Below are 16,121 nucleotides of genomic sequence, written 5' to 3' on the forward strand. Positions count from 1 at the left end.
AGTGCCTCGAGAGCTAGTACTTCCAAATAAACCTATTGGACTATAACGTGGTGTTATATGATTTTTAACTTTGTCCATGCCAGTCCAACAGCGGCAGTTCCAAATCATCCTAAGGAGGAAGAGATACCAAGGGGAGGATCAGTCAACCATGGCTGACAAGGGAAGCCAGGGAAAGTGTAAAAGCAAAAGAGAAGGCGTACAATGTGGTGAAGATTTGTGGGAAGCCAGATGTCTGGGAAGCCTTCAAAAACCAACAGGGCATAACTAAAAAAGCAATAGGTGGGAGAGGATGAAATATGAGAGTAAGACAGCCAGTAAGATAAAAGTAGGTTACGAGGTAAGAGAGATGCAAAAATGAATATTGGACCATTGGAAAATTTGACTGGAGAAGTAATAATGAGAAACAAAGAAATGGCAGACAAACTGAATTGGTACTTTGTATCAGTTTTCATAGTGGAAGACACCAATGCCATACCAGAACTTCAATAGAGTCATGGGGCAGTGGTAAGTTTGGTGGCCATCATTTAAGGAGAGGGTGCTGGGGAAGCTGAAAGTTCTGAAGCTGGACAAATCACTTGGACCAGATGGACTGTATCCTTGAAGGAAATAGCTGAGGATATTGTAAAGGCATTGATGGTGATCTTTCAAGAACATTTCTGGTGTCAAGGAGGTTCCCAGAGGACTGGAAAATCACTAATGTAACACCATGTTTAAGAAGGGAGGGAGGCAGAAGATTGGTAGCTATAGGCCTGACCTCAGTCATTGGTAAAGTTTTTGAGTCCATTATTAAGGATGAGATTGTGGTGTACTTGAAAGTGCATGGTAAAATACTCCAGAGTCAGTGTGACTTTTTCAAGAGGAGGTCATGCCTGACAAATCTGTTAGAATTTTTTAAGGAGGTAATAAGAAAGTTAGACAAAGGAGAGACAGTGGACATGATCTGTTTGGATTTCCAGAAAGCCTCTGACAAGATGCTACCTTAGAGACTGCTAAATAAATAAGAGCCCGCAAGGTACTGGCATATATAAAGAATTAGCTGACTGGGAGAAAGCAGAGAGTACGAATAAAGGGTTCTTTTTCAGGAAAGTAGCCAGTGAATAGTGGCATTCCACAGGGATCAGTGTTGAGATCACAACTATTCAAGTTATACATTAATGATTTGGTCAAAGGAACTGAGGGCGGATTTTGCAGATGGTAGATGAAATAAAGATAGGTGAAGGGACAAGTAGTCGTGAGGAAGCTGGGAGGCTACAGAAGGATTTGGACATGCTAGCCAAGTGGTCAAAGAAGTGGTAGATGGAATACATTGTAGGAAAATGTGAGGTTATGCACTTTGGAAGGAGAAACAAAGGCATATACTATCTTCTAAATGGGAAAAGATTTTGGAAACACAAAGGGACTTGGGAGTCAAAGGGCCTGCTTCCGCACTGTAGGGAATCTAATCTAAAAAAATCTAAGGTTAACTTGCAGATTCAGTTGGCGATAGGTTAGCAAATGAAATGTAAGCATTGCATCCTTAAAACAATGACCCCTTTAAGCTTAATTTCTGCCTACATTCCAGTCCTTTGAGGTCTTGTTCAAACATTTCCAAAATTCAACCTTTATCTCTCTCAGACTTGGCAAAGTGTACAAGCTTTGCAGATCTCAGACTATTGACCATCTTTGATGGTGTCTGTCAGATGTGTACTATCTATCAATCAGTCTCCATTTCTTTGACCACCTATCAAAGGATTGTCATTGTCCTGGTTTAAAGGTTATTAGGGCAATATAGAAAAAACAGTTTCTCATTTAAATAACTTAAAAAAACAACTTTGTTTGCAGTAATGCATCTAAGGAATAAACAACGTTCAGTCAAAACTGAGGTCCGAGGCAGCAGCCACCACCACAAGGGAAATGTTATAATTGTGGGTGCACAGGGCACTTTGCGAGGGACTGAAGGGTACCCAGGCATTTAGCATACCACATGAGCCAGGCTCAAGACCCCAGTCTATGCTTCTAGAAAGATCATCAAATCCTGACAGTGTAGAAAGAGGCCATTCAGCCCACCAAGTCTACACCAAACATCCAAACAGCACCCTGTCCTATCCCCACAACCCTGTGTCTACAATGGCTAATCCACCTAGCCTGCACATCCCTGGACACTGCAGGGCAATTTAACATCACCAGTACATCTAATCTGCACTCTTTTGGACTGTCAGAGAAAACTAGAGCACCCAGTGGAAACCCACCCAGACAGTCACCCAAGGCTGGAATCGAATCCAGGTCCCTGGCAATGTGAGGCAGCAGTGCTTACCACTGTGCCATCATGTTGTCTGAGCCAGAGACAAGCAATAATTAATTTGGTGGGGAGATCATGTAGCCAAATTTAATGGAGGGAATTGCACCATTTCATTCCTTGTCTCTCCCTCACTTTTGAGGGGTGGCACGGTGGCTCAGTGGTTAGCATTCTGCTTCACAATGCTAGGGACCTGGGTTCAATTCCAACCTTGGGCGACTGTCTGTGTGCAGTTTGCACATTCTCCCCACGTCTGCGTGGGTTTCCTCCCACAGTCCAAAGATGTGCAGGTTAGGTGAATTGGCTGTGCTAAATTGCCTGTAAGGTTCAGGGATGTGTATGTAGTGGTAAATATAGGGTAGGGGGAATGGGTCTGGGTGGGTTGCTGTTTGTAGGGTCGGTGTGGACTTATTGGGCCAAAGGGCCTGTTTCCACACTGTAGGGACTCTATGATTCTTTTATCTTTTTGAACTGGCCAGTTGCTGTATTTGGGAGAAAGTGAGGACTGCAGATGCTGGAGATCAGAGCTGAAAATGTGTTGCTGGAAAAGCGCAGCAGGTCAGGCAACATCCAAGAAGCAGGAGAATCGACGTTTTGGGCATGAGCCCTTCTTCATTCCTGACTTGCGCTTTTCCAGCAACACATTTTCAGCAGTTGCTGTATTTGGCAAATGCTCAAGTTTGAGGCCCCAGCAGAGATTGCAACAGAAAGGTACACACAGAGAATTCATACTATCGGAAAATTGTGGATTAGACCCAACAAAATGACTGTGAACCCAACAGCACAGCAATAATCACACGGCACAAGACTGCATTCACCAGTCACAAACAAACTTCTCTGTATTGTCTGCTAATAACTCACTAATATGGCCAATTAAGAAGCCAGATTACTCTTGGTGACTCACCTTTAATTACAGGGAACAAAATAAAACCAACCCAATCACAACACCAGTCGTGAATAGTCCCAAAATCATGATGAGGTAGGTCCCACAGACAAATATTTGACATTACTGGACATTAGTAATGGATTTTGGACAGTCCCCCTTCACCAACACTGACAATATCAACTCAGCTTCAAATTTCAGGGTCAGCAATACAGATGGACTTGCTTGCCCCAGATTTTCATAATGCCATCTGCTGCCCTACCTCATACTTCATTGGGTTCACCTTCCCATAAAAGTAGGCCTTGCTCAACTTTATCCTTTTGCCATTTTGATGTCTATTGCTTTGTGTGCAGCCTATATATTTTCTAATGGAACTTTCACAGTTTTCATCATCAATTTCTGCTTTTGGGCTATCCTCATCCTTTGATCATTTCTTGTCATTTCATCGTCATCTTCGTCAAGTCAAAAGACATTATATCTTTTGGCCATTTTTCATCTCATTGTCTGAATTTTAATCATCCAAACCTTTGGTGGTGCCAATGCACTCACCAATTTCTGACCACTCCATTTTGAATCATAAGAACATTAGAAATAAGAGCAGGAGTAGGCCCTCTGGCTCCTTGAGCCTACTCTGCCATTCAACAAGATTATGGCAGATCTTTTGTGGACTCAGCTTCATTTACCCACCCACCCACCATAACCCTTAATTCCTTTACTGTTCAAAGATGTACCTATCTTCGCTTTAAAAACATTCAACAAGATAGCCTCATTTGCTTTACTGGGCAGAAAATTCCAAAGATTCACAACTCTGAGACAGAAGTTCCTCCTAAACTAAATCTGGTCCTCTTTATTTTGAGGCAACACCCCCTAGTTCTAGTTTCACCTGCCAGTGGAAACAACCTCCCTGCTTCTCTCTCATCTGCTTTTCATAATTTTATATGTTTCAAAAAGATCCCCCCCCCCCCTGCCCACCCATTCTTCTAAATTCCAGTGAGTATTGTCCCAGTCTACTCAATCTCTCCTCATAAGGCAACCCTGTCAACTTGGGAATCAACCTAGTGAACTTCCTCTGCACACTCTCCAGTGCTTTTTCAAGTAAGGAGACTAAAACTGTGCACAGTACTCCAGATGTGGCCTCACTGGCACCCTATAAAACTGTAGCATAGCCTTTCTGTTTTTAAACTCCATCCCTGTACGAATGAAGGACAATATTCCATTTGCCTCCTTAACCAACATTGGGCCTGAAGTGAGGTCTGGCTCACGCGCAATTCACTAACAAATAGGAAATTGAGTGAATTCAATGAAAGCAAATTTTGGGTCGTGTTTGACTGAGCATAGACCAAGACCAGACAGAGTTTTTAAAAACTCCACAGGTGGAGAGTTATCTAAAATTTGTCAGGTAACATGTAAGGATAATAACAGATGCCATATTGATAGCCTCTTCAAAGAGATGACATACAGTCTGTTGGTCTATATAGCGGGCTGGATTGCCAGGATATGATAATCAGAAGCGCTAATTGGGTGAGAATACACATATCCCAGCTATAGTGTTTTGCCCCATTTGAGAGATTAGTATTTAATGGGTCCATCCCAACAAATCCATGATATTGGGGTGTAACAAACAGCAGGTTGTGTACAGCAAGACAATGGGATGTTTGGCTACCAGCCTGAAGAAAGGGCTCAAAATTGGGCCATGATAGCCTGTAAGATCATGCTGGGGGGAGCTATGTCCTGCATAAAATTTGAAATGGGCTAAAACCAGGCAGAAGTGCATCCCTACACATTGGTCCAAAGACTCCACCAGGCCCACAAAATAAATAAAACCCTCTATGGCAATCCATAAATTGATACCAATGGTGTTCAATGTATCCAGAACCCAGCTTCAGAGTCCCTTTCCTGCTTTAGAAATTATACCGACCCATTGGCTATTAGAATAGAAACAGGGATTGACTCAGAAGAGACCAGGCCTGTTACATCTGGATAATAAGCACAGACTTGTAATCCAGCAAGTTAAAGAGACCTTAAATAGGGGAAATTAAAGAAAATCAGGCAGACCAACACCTGATAATGGTTCAAGAAGGCTATGCCAGGTGCATAAACCAAATCATTCAGGGAAATGATGACAGTAAACAGCAGAATAGGACCCTGTTCATCATCTACGGCCAGTGGAAAAGTTGAGGGAGAACCTCGAGCAGGCTAAGCAAATACATGTCCTATTGTGTATCAGTGGTGGACAGATAGAGCACTTGCTCCACAAAAAAGATACCCCAATGTTTCAAAGTAAATTTCGGCAACTGATCAAAGTCTGGTATAACGACAATCATTAGGAGACCCCAAGAAAGGCATGGAGAAGGTACTGGGGGTCCTGATCATAAATCCAAATAGACACGGGTTACAGGTCTTCAATGTGGAAAGCATTGGCATCATCCAAGAGGGAGTATGGTCAGAATACCATGACATACTTCTGTATGCTGTTGAGAAAGAGGAAAGGCTTATAGATACCACACTGGATAAATGTCAGCAGATAAAAGAAGTAACTGTGTGCTCCTAGCCCATATATACAAATGAATGATCTTTGTGTGGTTTTGTACAAACACCACTCTAAATTGTACTGTAGAGATCCACCTGGACATAGTCATCACCAGGGTAGTGCATGGGGAAGGGAGAATACTGTGTCACAACTTCCCTAAAACGTTACCAGTATGGGGCATTCACATTTAACATCCAAAACACCATCTTTTGTTTTAGGCCAAACATACCATCCAGGCTAAGTTTAATCGAGTTACAGACATTCACAGAAGGACTGAGACTTTGTCAATGTTTTGACGAGCTCAGATACACTTTAGGGGATTATTGGAAGAAGTACGATGCCAGCATTGAATTCCCAACAGAAAAATAATAGCAGGTCCGGACACAATTGGCAAGTGCACTTAATATCTTTGTTCCTATTTTTTAGCAGAAACAGCAAATTTAAAAATGTATAAGGAAAGTCAGAGTGACTGATTGATGGGAGGACTTCTGCGATTGGGATTCAAATGTGCAGACATACCCATGGATATGTCTTCTATTAAAACGGCTGTATTGTTCATCCTGTTTACTTTGATCTTTCTAACCATCTTCACGGTTAAACTCGTTCGCTGAAAAAAAGAACTTATTCAGAATCTAGCTATGGACTATGCTTCTCTAGGGGGACACCTGAAATTAATGATCCTGGACTGCATTGCAAAAAGATTATATAAAGGTTAGATAGATAGAACTGTACTGGCCCTTCTGCCCTCGATGTTGTGCTGACCTGTGAAACCAATCTAAAGCACATCTATCCTATGCTTTCCAGTTTCATCCATATGTTTATCCAATGACCATTTAACTGCCCTTAAAAGTTGGCCAGTCTACTACAGTTGTAGGCAGTGCGTTCCACGCCCCTACTATTCTGAGTAATGAAACTACTTCTGACATCTTTTCTATATCTATCACCCCTCAATTTAAAGCGATGTCCCCTCTTGTTGGCCATCACCATCCGAGGGAAAAGGCTCTCACTGTCCACCCTATCTAACTCTCTGATTATCTTATACGTCTCAATTAAGTCACCTCTCAACCTCCTTCTCTCTAACAAAAACAGCCTCAAGTCCCTCAGCCTTTCTTCATAAGACCTTCCTTTAATACCAGGCAACAACCTAGTAAATCGCCTCTGCACCCTTTCCAAAGCTTCCACATCCTTCCTATAATGCGGTGACCAGAACTGTATACAATACTGCAAGTGCGGCCGCACCAGAATTTTGCAGCTGCAGCATGACCTTGTGGCACAGAAACTCAATCCCTCTACCAATAAAAGCTAACACACCATATGCCTTCTTAATAACCCTGTCAATCTGGATGGTAACTTTCAGGGTCTATGTGCATGGTCACCGAGAGCTCTCTGCTCATCTACACTACCACGAATCCTACCATTAGCCCAGTACTCTTTATTCCTGTTGCTCCTGCCAAAGTGAATCTCCTCACATTTTTCCACATTAAACTCCATTTGCCACCTCTCAGCCCAGGTCTGCAGCTTACCTATGTCCCTCTGTAATCTTCAACATCCTTCGGCACTGTCCACAACTCCATCAACCTTAGTGTCATCCGCAAGCTTACCAACCCATCCTTCTACGCCCTTATCTAGGTCATTTATAAAAATGACAAGCAGCAGTGACCCCAAAACAGATCCTTGCAGTAAACCACTGGTCACTGAACTCCAGGATGAACATTTCCCATCAACAACCATCCTCTGTCTTCTTACAGCTAGCCAATTTCTGATCCAAACCGCTAAATCCCTCTCAATTTCATGCCTCTGTATTTTGTGCAATAACCTACCGTGGGATACTTTATCAAACACCTTACTGAAATCCATATACACCACCGCTTTACCCTCATCCACCTATTTGGTCACCATCTCAAAGAACTCAATGAGAATTGTGAGGCACAATCTACTGTTCATAAAACTGTGTTGACTATCCCTAATCAACTTATTCCTTTCCAGATTATCCAGTGACCATTTAAATGCCCTTAGTTATAACCTTTTCCAACACTTTGCCCACAACCGAAGTAGGGTTCACTGGTCCATAATTACCAGGGTTGTCTCTATTCTCCTCCTTGAACAAGGGGACAACATTTGCTGTCCTCCAGTCTTCTGGCACTATTTCTATAGATAGTGATGACATAAAGATCAAAGCCTCACACTCTGCAATCTCCTCCCTGGCTTCCCAGAGAATCCTAGGACAAATCCCATCCAGCCCAGGGGACTTATCTATTTTCACACTTTCCAGAATTGTTAACACCTCCTTCTTGTGAACCTCAATCCCATCTAGTTTAGTAGTCTATATCTCAGTATTCTCCTTGACAACATTGTCTTTTTCCAGTGTGAATACTGACAAATATTCATTTAGCACTTCCCTGATCTCCTCGAACCCCACGCACAACCTCTCACTACTATCCTTGATTGGCCCTAATCTTACTCTAGTCATTCTTTTATTCCTGATATACCTATAGAAAACTTTAGGATTTAGTAAACCACGACTCCCTTGCTCGACCACTTCCTCCCTGCCTGACAGATACATACTTATCAAGGACACGCAGTAGCTGTTCCTTGAATAAGCTCCACATTTCAATTGCGCCCATTCCCTGCAGTTTCTTTCCCTATGTTAAGCAGTGTAAATCTTGCCTAATCGCATCATTATTACCTTTCCCCCAGCAAGTTGTTGAATGGAATGAATCTTCTCTGTTGAGTGTTGCTCATCACCAAAGAGGCTTGAGGACAAATGCCTGAGGTTATACACTTTCTGCCTTTCTGGCATGGCAACAGTGAAGAGTGATGGCATGACCCCATTGGATGTATTGAACCTCATTCATAACCCCATTGGTCAAAGGCCACCAGAACATTTGTGAAGATTTGGAGCTAGCAGAATAAAAACCACCTGGAAGCCATCTGCCCAGCAAAGATTTGCAGGAGGATTCATGGCAGAAAATTGTCTGGCAACCCAAGGAGACCCAGGAGAAGATCCACCCTGACCTGCAAGACATACCTTTTGGAAGAGAGCCAGCAACAAGAAGTTGATTGATAACTGATCACTAGCCCACAAAACAATGACAAAGGCCTTCTGCTTGCCAACAATCATGTGATTAATTCCCACGTAATTCAACAGCTTGGGGTAGAGAACAAGATACAGAGAAGCCAATGGACAGAATACCTTTCTGTTCTCCATTATCAACCACTTTAATGCTGAAGAAAATTGGGTTTATCTTCCTTTTAGCAGTTGCTGTAAGCTGTGACTTTTAATTGAAATGTCATAGATCTTTTTTATAAGTGAACAAACCAACCTGTGCCTCTTGTAAACCAAGGAAACATCTGGAGAAGGATGACTGAAAAGCAGTGTTTAAGAATCATCTCAACAATCCTTGTGAACAAAAACCACTGAACTGTTTCTCCAAATTACTCCCCTCGTTCATAACCCTGTGTCTGTGTGTTTAAGGGAGACTTTATAAGGGGACTAAAATTTTAATTAGTAGAATTATATGCTGATGACATACAAACTCTAGCTGTAGGTAAACAGTTAATTATTTGTAAGAAATGGTCATTCTTGTTCGGTCCACACTTTCTGTCAACCTGGGTCTAGAAGACAGGTAAATTGGGGAACTTTTGCATATTTGAAAAAACATCTTTAACTTGTATAATGGATTTGGGAATAGCTATCTTGATTTCCAGCATGCTGCCCAGTGGGTCATGATACCTTCATATTCACGTTGGTATAAGGTGTATTTGGTTTCTCACAGAAGTAGAATTAGAAGAATACCAGAATGAATAATCCTGAATAATCATGATTGTTTCATTAAACTTAAAGCCACAACACTTACAGCAAACATTAAAGTCATATATCACAGTATTTAAACTGAAACAGAACAACATAAACTAGCAGCAAAAGTTTTGTTTTTAAAAATAACTGGTACACACATCTCCACAAAACCCATCAGTATTATCACATTTCTGCAGACTGGTGAGGCCACAGCTAAACAGTTGCATGTTCATCTCTAATGCAGGTACTGTACATCAAGTTAATCCCTATATGTAATACTCTTTGAGAACCTATCAGCAACAAATATGAGAGAGAGCCAACCTCTATTGAACAGCACCTCATTACAGATTCTGCCCGAAACCCTCTGATATTTGCCCCATGCCTGCGTATTTAGGAGACTTTCAAGTATAAATTTGCCTACTGCTCCTTTGTATTTTGAGCATGGATCTGTGCAATGCTCACACATTGATCAGTTAGAAAGGTAGTTCAGTTGCTTTTCTTGTCCTTAGAAGAGCAGGATGTGATTCTCTGGCACGTACAGAAATAATCCAGGCCACTGTAGCTGGAGGATTCTGACTCACAGTCCTCTCACTCTACCTCGCCCCTGCCGTTTATCTTTGTTAAAAGCTTCTCATCACAACCTGGAGTCCTCAATCCAGTGAATTACCTTAACTGTCTCAGGGACGCCTGTTTGGTATCTGTAGCACACCTATCAAATTGTAAATTTCCCAGACCCTAAAATTAAAATGTCAGAGTCACTTTGCCATCATACAGAATGGAAAGCATTGGCCAGACATCCAAAAATTGAAACCATCTCACATAACCTTGTGTTTGTATGCCTACATTACTGCTTGTGTTTAAGAAACCTAGGGTAGCAAAAAGGCTCAATGGTTAGCTCTGCTGCCTCAGCACCAGGGACTTGGGTTTGATTCAACCCTCGCATGACTACCTGTGTGCAGTTTGCACGTTCTCCCATTGTCCGTGAGGATTTAACTCCAGGTGTACCAGTTTCCTGTACAGTCCAAAAATGTGCAGGTTAGCTGGATGGCTATGCTAAATTGTCTGTACTGTCCATGGTTATGCAAGACAGGTGGATTAGCCATAGTAAGTGTAGGATTATAGGATAAGGGACTGAGTCTGGGTGGGATGCTCTTTGGAGGATCACTGCAGACTTGTTGGGCTGAATGGCCTCTTTTTGCACTGGAATGGTTCGGTGATTCTAATATTGTAGTGATTTCCTGCTTCTCAATTACATCTAGCTATTTGACCAAATTGAATCTAAATTTAAAGGTGTCTTTGGGTGTATTGTTCAAAGCCATAAAGTCTCTATACATAAAAGAGGCAGAAGATTGCATATCGTTACCAACCAAAGTTTACAGACATGCATAACAAGTAGTTTCCCAAAGCCAATCAAGTTGGTAACTTCCTATAGTCTATACCCAGTTTAGGTCTCTATAAGGCAATTCAGCTAACTTATTTTGGTAAAAGTCGTTGTTTTGTAACAGGATTGGCTTACAACTCAAGTCACTGAGGTGTTTTGGACTGGACTCAATGATCGGGCAACTGAATCTGTTTTCCAGTGGACAACAAATAGTTCTCTGGATGCAGATCTAGAGCCGTAAGTTTGTTTCAGTTATTTTATTAATGTTTTTCTGATTATTTTTATTTCTATGATTGAATATGGATACAATGATAGAAGGAAGCTGGTTGCTCAATTAGGTAGATGGCTAGCATAAGGGCAATGACACAGTTTTGATTTAAAAAAACAACTGCAGTTGCTCGAAATAAAAAAAAATTGCTGGAAAAACTTGGCAGGTCTAGCAGCATCTGTGGAGAGAAAACAAAGGTAAAGTTCGGTCCAGTGACTACTCTTAAGAACTGTTTTTAGTTAGGAACAGTTTTGTTTATATGCTGAAGGTGGGGGTGTGGGCAGAGAAGTAAGTGATTGGTGGAGAGGGAGCCCAGAGAGAGTGGGGAAAAAACAGTGGGCAGACAAAGGAATGGGTATACTCCTTGGATGCTGCCTGAACTGCTGTGCTCTTCCAGCACCACTAATCCAGAAAGGAATGGGTATATGTCAACCTAGGAGAATGAATAACTGCTAAAAGGGATCATGGCTGACTATGGGTTGTTTGTGATAGCAGCCCTTGTGATGGCAAACTCTGGTGTGTGGGATTTGTGTTATGGTGTTATGAAGGTGTAAGGGCTACTGTACTTTTAAGAGAGTTGAAGGACTTAAAGACATACACAGAGTGCTGGAGAATTTACAATATAACTTTTTTGGTCGAGAACAGCTAGCATTAGGTGGGTTGCCTGGAGACAAAAACAAATTCAAGTTCAGCCAATCAGTTTAAATTATTACCAAAATACCAACCTCCAATCAAGTTTGAACTTAGGATATTGACAATATTAAAAACCAATGAAACAATCTGATGCTTTGGGGTGTAAGACCGAAGAAAATTGAACAGTTGGGGCTGAGAACTGCCAAGCCACCAGCATGTACAGACTGCCTGAAACACAGCTCTCTTAAAGGTACCTTTATTTATCAATGAACTGCGAAACAGAAATCCCTAAGAAGAAGAAAATCTACAGAGAAAGATACAAAATCTGAATTTTTGGTAAATCACCAGATGTTATGAGATCAGTGACCATTGTGGACATAATAGGTTGGTATTCAAGGGTGGGGTCATGGTCCGGGGAGTTAGGAGGAGATGCCCAAAAGCTGGCGCTCAGCTTCCTTCAATGTAGAGGTCAGTACACCAGACAACAGCATCATCTTTATTATAAATTCAGGGTTAGACCTGAGAGTATGGAGGGCAGTCAGTTCAGAGGAAGATAGGCTTGAATGGGTAAGAGGGTGGGGGCCAGAAAAATTGAGATGACCAATGTCATGTTAACAGTTCTCAATGAACAGATCGAATGCAGTTAAAAGGCCAGAGGGAGCGGTCCAGATGGAGGAAAGTGAGGGCATCTGTGTGACTGGGAGAGGACTCTTGTCCAGAGGCGCAGAGATAGAGGTGATAGAAGAAAAGTTCAACATCATGTCGTTACTGAAATTCATTGCAGTGGATGCAGATGGAGCAAAACAAATGTTTGCTTAGTACAGAACATTCAACATCAGTGATGGAAGGTCAGTTGGTAAATACATGACAGATGGTGGGGTTAGGAGAGGGAATGAAGACAAGGTAGGGGAGGGGAAGAAGGTTCCAGAGGGGCATGAGTATCTCTGAATTGTTGCATCTTTTGTTCCTTAATGCCTGAAAAAAAAGATTATTGTTAGAATTTTGAATGAGCTGAATGATGAAGTAGAACTGTGGGGTGCAGGGCAGCTCTTATCCAGCATGAGGCAGTACTGATGAAGAGGGAAGTCAGCATGCACATGGCAATGATGTGGTTATCTGCAGATCTCAGGGTGCAGCAAGAACAGCTGTCTGAGGAGCATTGTACAACATAGAGATACCTCTGATCCTGGGTGGAACAGCCTGCCTGCAACAGTAGTAGACTTGCAGACGTTAAGGACATTTAAATTGCCATTGGACATATATATGGATAATAATGGAATGGTGTTGGTTATATGGGCATCAGATTAATTTCACAGGTTGGCGCAACATCAAGGGCCAAAGGGCCTGTACTGCGCTGTAATGTTCAATGTTCTATGATTCAAAACACAAAGAATGGAACTTCAGTTGGAATGCACACAGGGTGAGTCTGAGCCAGAGGCTGTCACTGAGGAAAGTGATGTGGTTGTGGAAGCGAGTTTTGGCAAATACCTTGTCAAACACCAGAAGCGTCAACAAAAGTAAAGATATTTAACCAGCAAAAAGATTAGAACAGAAATCTTATTGGACAGAGGGGCAGATATTTGTCTAGGTAGGCAAGGTCAGAAGACACACACCAGGTTATAGTCCAACAGGTTTATTTGAAATCACAAGCTTTCGGAATTTGGCTCCTTCGTCTAGCTGGACATATCAGGGAGAGTTATGGCAATGAGTTAAACACTAAACAAAAAAAAACCGAAGAACTGAAAACACTGGAAATCAGAAACAAAAACCGAAATCGCTAGATAGTTTAGCAGGTCTGGCAGCATCTGTGGAGAGAAAGCAGAGTTAACTTTTTGGATCCAGTGACTCTTCTTCAGAACTTATTTTAGCAAGTAAAAGACACCGTTTTGATCCTGTGCCAACTGAGATTGACATGGCACTCATCTTCTCCCCCTTTCCCTGAGAGTGGAAGACAATGAAAAACCACCATTAAGGGAAATGAAGCACCAAAGAAAATGTTCACAATGAAGAATTGGCAATGAGATAAGGACCCATCTTCAGGCAAATAAACGAAAGAGCCATTTCACTACATAGAATGATGCCATTCAACCCATTGCGTCCACGGTCTTGGCTAGTCTTCTTCAGATACCCTTGATAAAATTAAGCTAATCCAAAATTCTGGTCCCACTATCATAACTTGTCCCATCCATTAGTCATGACTGTGTTCACTGACTTACACTGGCTCTCCATCTGTGAATGTCATGATTTTAAAATGTTCATCTTTATTTTTAAATCCCTCAATGATCTTGTCTCTTTCATATTTCTGAAATGTTCTTCAGACATAGAATCTACTAAGGGTTATGTATTTCTCCAATACTGGTTCCTTGTGCATTCCTAATTTAGATCTTTCTACCATTGGCAGTTAAGCCTTCAGCTGACCGGGTATAAACTCTCCTTACATTTCTCCATGGCAAATTTTAGCTGATTACAGTGAAGTGCCTTTAGATGTTTTAAACTATGTTCAAAACACTGTATTAATGTCAGTTACCATTGTTTTTGTTTGCTATAGACAGATTTCAGTTCATGTTTTGTTTCTTACTTAATGGGCATTATTTTAGGGTCTTAAGTGAAGAAGCTATTGAGACAGTTGATTTGTTTTAATTTTCCAAAACTTGAGAAAGTTCCTCAAATATATAGTAAGATTACAAGTGTATCTCTTATATTTAAAAGGGAGGGCTGCAGAAAGCAGGAAACCACAGTAAGCTTAACATTTGTTACAGTGACAATGTTAGGAGATGTTATTAAACAAGTTATAACAGGGTCTTTAATAAGTTCAAGGTAATCAGGCAGAATCAAGATTATTTTGTGAAAGGATTTTCATGGACAGGATTTTTTGATGGTCGACAGAAGATGGAAGTTATGCATGGGACCTTGCAGAATCTCCTTGGTTGCAGACTCCAAAGGAATTGCCTGGGAAATTAAACATTTCATGGTATAATTCTTCTTTGCTTGGAACCTTCTGAAAATATCCATTTTAAATCATAGAATGTCGAGTGTCCTAATGAAATTTACTGAATAATTAGTCAGAAAAAAGTTAAACCATTAAATACATAGTCAGGGGATCAAAGATGGCGGCAATCTGAAAGGTCTGCTCTGCTGAGTTCTGCATTACAACTCCGGCGAAGTGGTATTTTTGCCCTCCCCACCTAAGTTATTTCAGAAAATTTCAGTAGTTATATAGTTGCGGAATCGTTGTAAATATTTTTTGGCAAGTGAAGATAACAAAAGGTTCGACTAAGTCCCAACACATGGGACCTTCGCTGGCGGCATCGGGCATGCCCGCGACCATGACTGCGACCGCAGCTACAGTCTCCTTTACAATTTCGTTGGAATCACTTACCCAACAGACTTTGGCTGCAAAGTTCGTGAAGCTCCAGGAAATGATCGAGGCATTGATCGAGAAGAGTCACAGTAGGCTGGAACTGATTTCAACCATGCTGCACAAGCATGAGCAGGAGCTTGAAAGGCTCAGAAAGCGAATGGAGGAGGTTGAACAGTGGACCGCAACATCGGAGGCAGTGATTGAGTCCTCGACAGAATGGATCCAGGCCCTCGAGAAACAGGTTCAGGCCTTAACCAAGCAGATCAATTACCGTGAAAACAGAGGTAGGAGAAAGAATATCTGGATCGTTGGTTTGCCAGAGGAAGTGGAAGACAAGCAGCCAGCAAGTTTTTTTGAAGACTGGCTACCGTGATTTCTTGGTTGGGAGGCTCGGGCAAGCTGGGCGAAGGTCGACAGAGCTCACCGGGTTGCAGTGCACAGGCCCAGTTTGGACCAATGCCCCCACCCGGTCCTGGTGCGATTCCAATGCTACAGGGACAAGCAGAGAGTTATGGAAGCTTCCAGAATGCAGGGGAAGGATCCACATGCCTTGATTTACAAAGGATCCAGGATAATGTTCTTCCAGGACTTTTCTGCAGCTGTGATCTGTAAAAGGAAGTCCTTTGAGGTTAAGAGAAATCTGAGGGACTCATTATTCAGTATTCTGTAAGGTACCCAGTGGTGATTCATTTTACTTATGATGGGTTTGTACACTCATTTGATTCTTTGGAAAAAGTGAAAAGCTTTCTGGACACTTTAAAATACACTGGATGTTCGAAAGGATATGGACAATCTTTTTGTATTTTTCTCCTTTTCTTAAAGTGTTGTTGGGTCTTTTTCTGATGTTAACTGGGGTTATTGTATAGTTGGGAATGGGTACAGTGCTCACTTTTAACTTTATTAATATTACTTTTTTTCTTTCTTTTGCTTGAGTTTGGGATGCAGCTCAAGCTGGAAGGAGTTAAGGAGGTGTGTGTGGGATGTATTAGTGCCC

The 16,121-nt window shown here is 41.7% G+C and overlaps 1 protein-coding gene across 3 annotated transcripts in view; it reads left to right on the forward strand.

Moving 5' to 3' along the window:
- Positions 1-16,121, forward strand: part of LOC122564717 (lectin BRA-3-like) — a 122,940-nt gene that overhangs the window by 39,467 nt on the left and 67,352 nt on the right. For all 3 annotated transcript variants that reach the window (XM_043719840.1, XM_043719839.1, XM_043719841.1), the window contains exon 3: positions 10,990-11,102. In XM_043719840.1, coding sequence (XP_043575775.1) covers positions 10,990-11,102 — 113 coding nt within the window. The remainder of the gene's footprint in view (positions 1-10,989; positions 11,103-16,121) is intronic.

The sequence above is a fragment of the Chiloscyllium plagiosum genome, chromosome 30 (assembly GCF_004010195.1).
Source record: "Chiloscyllium plagiosum isolate BGI_BamShark_2017 chromosome 30, ASM401019v2, whole genome shotgun sequence".
NCBI classification, from domain to species: domain Eukaryota; kingdom Metazoa; phylum Chordata; class Chondrichthyes; order Orectolobiformes; family Hemiscylliidae; genus Chiloscyllium; species Chiloscyllium plagiosum.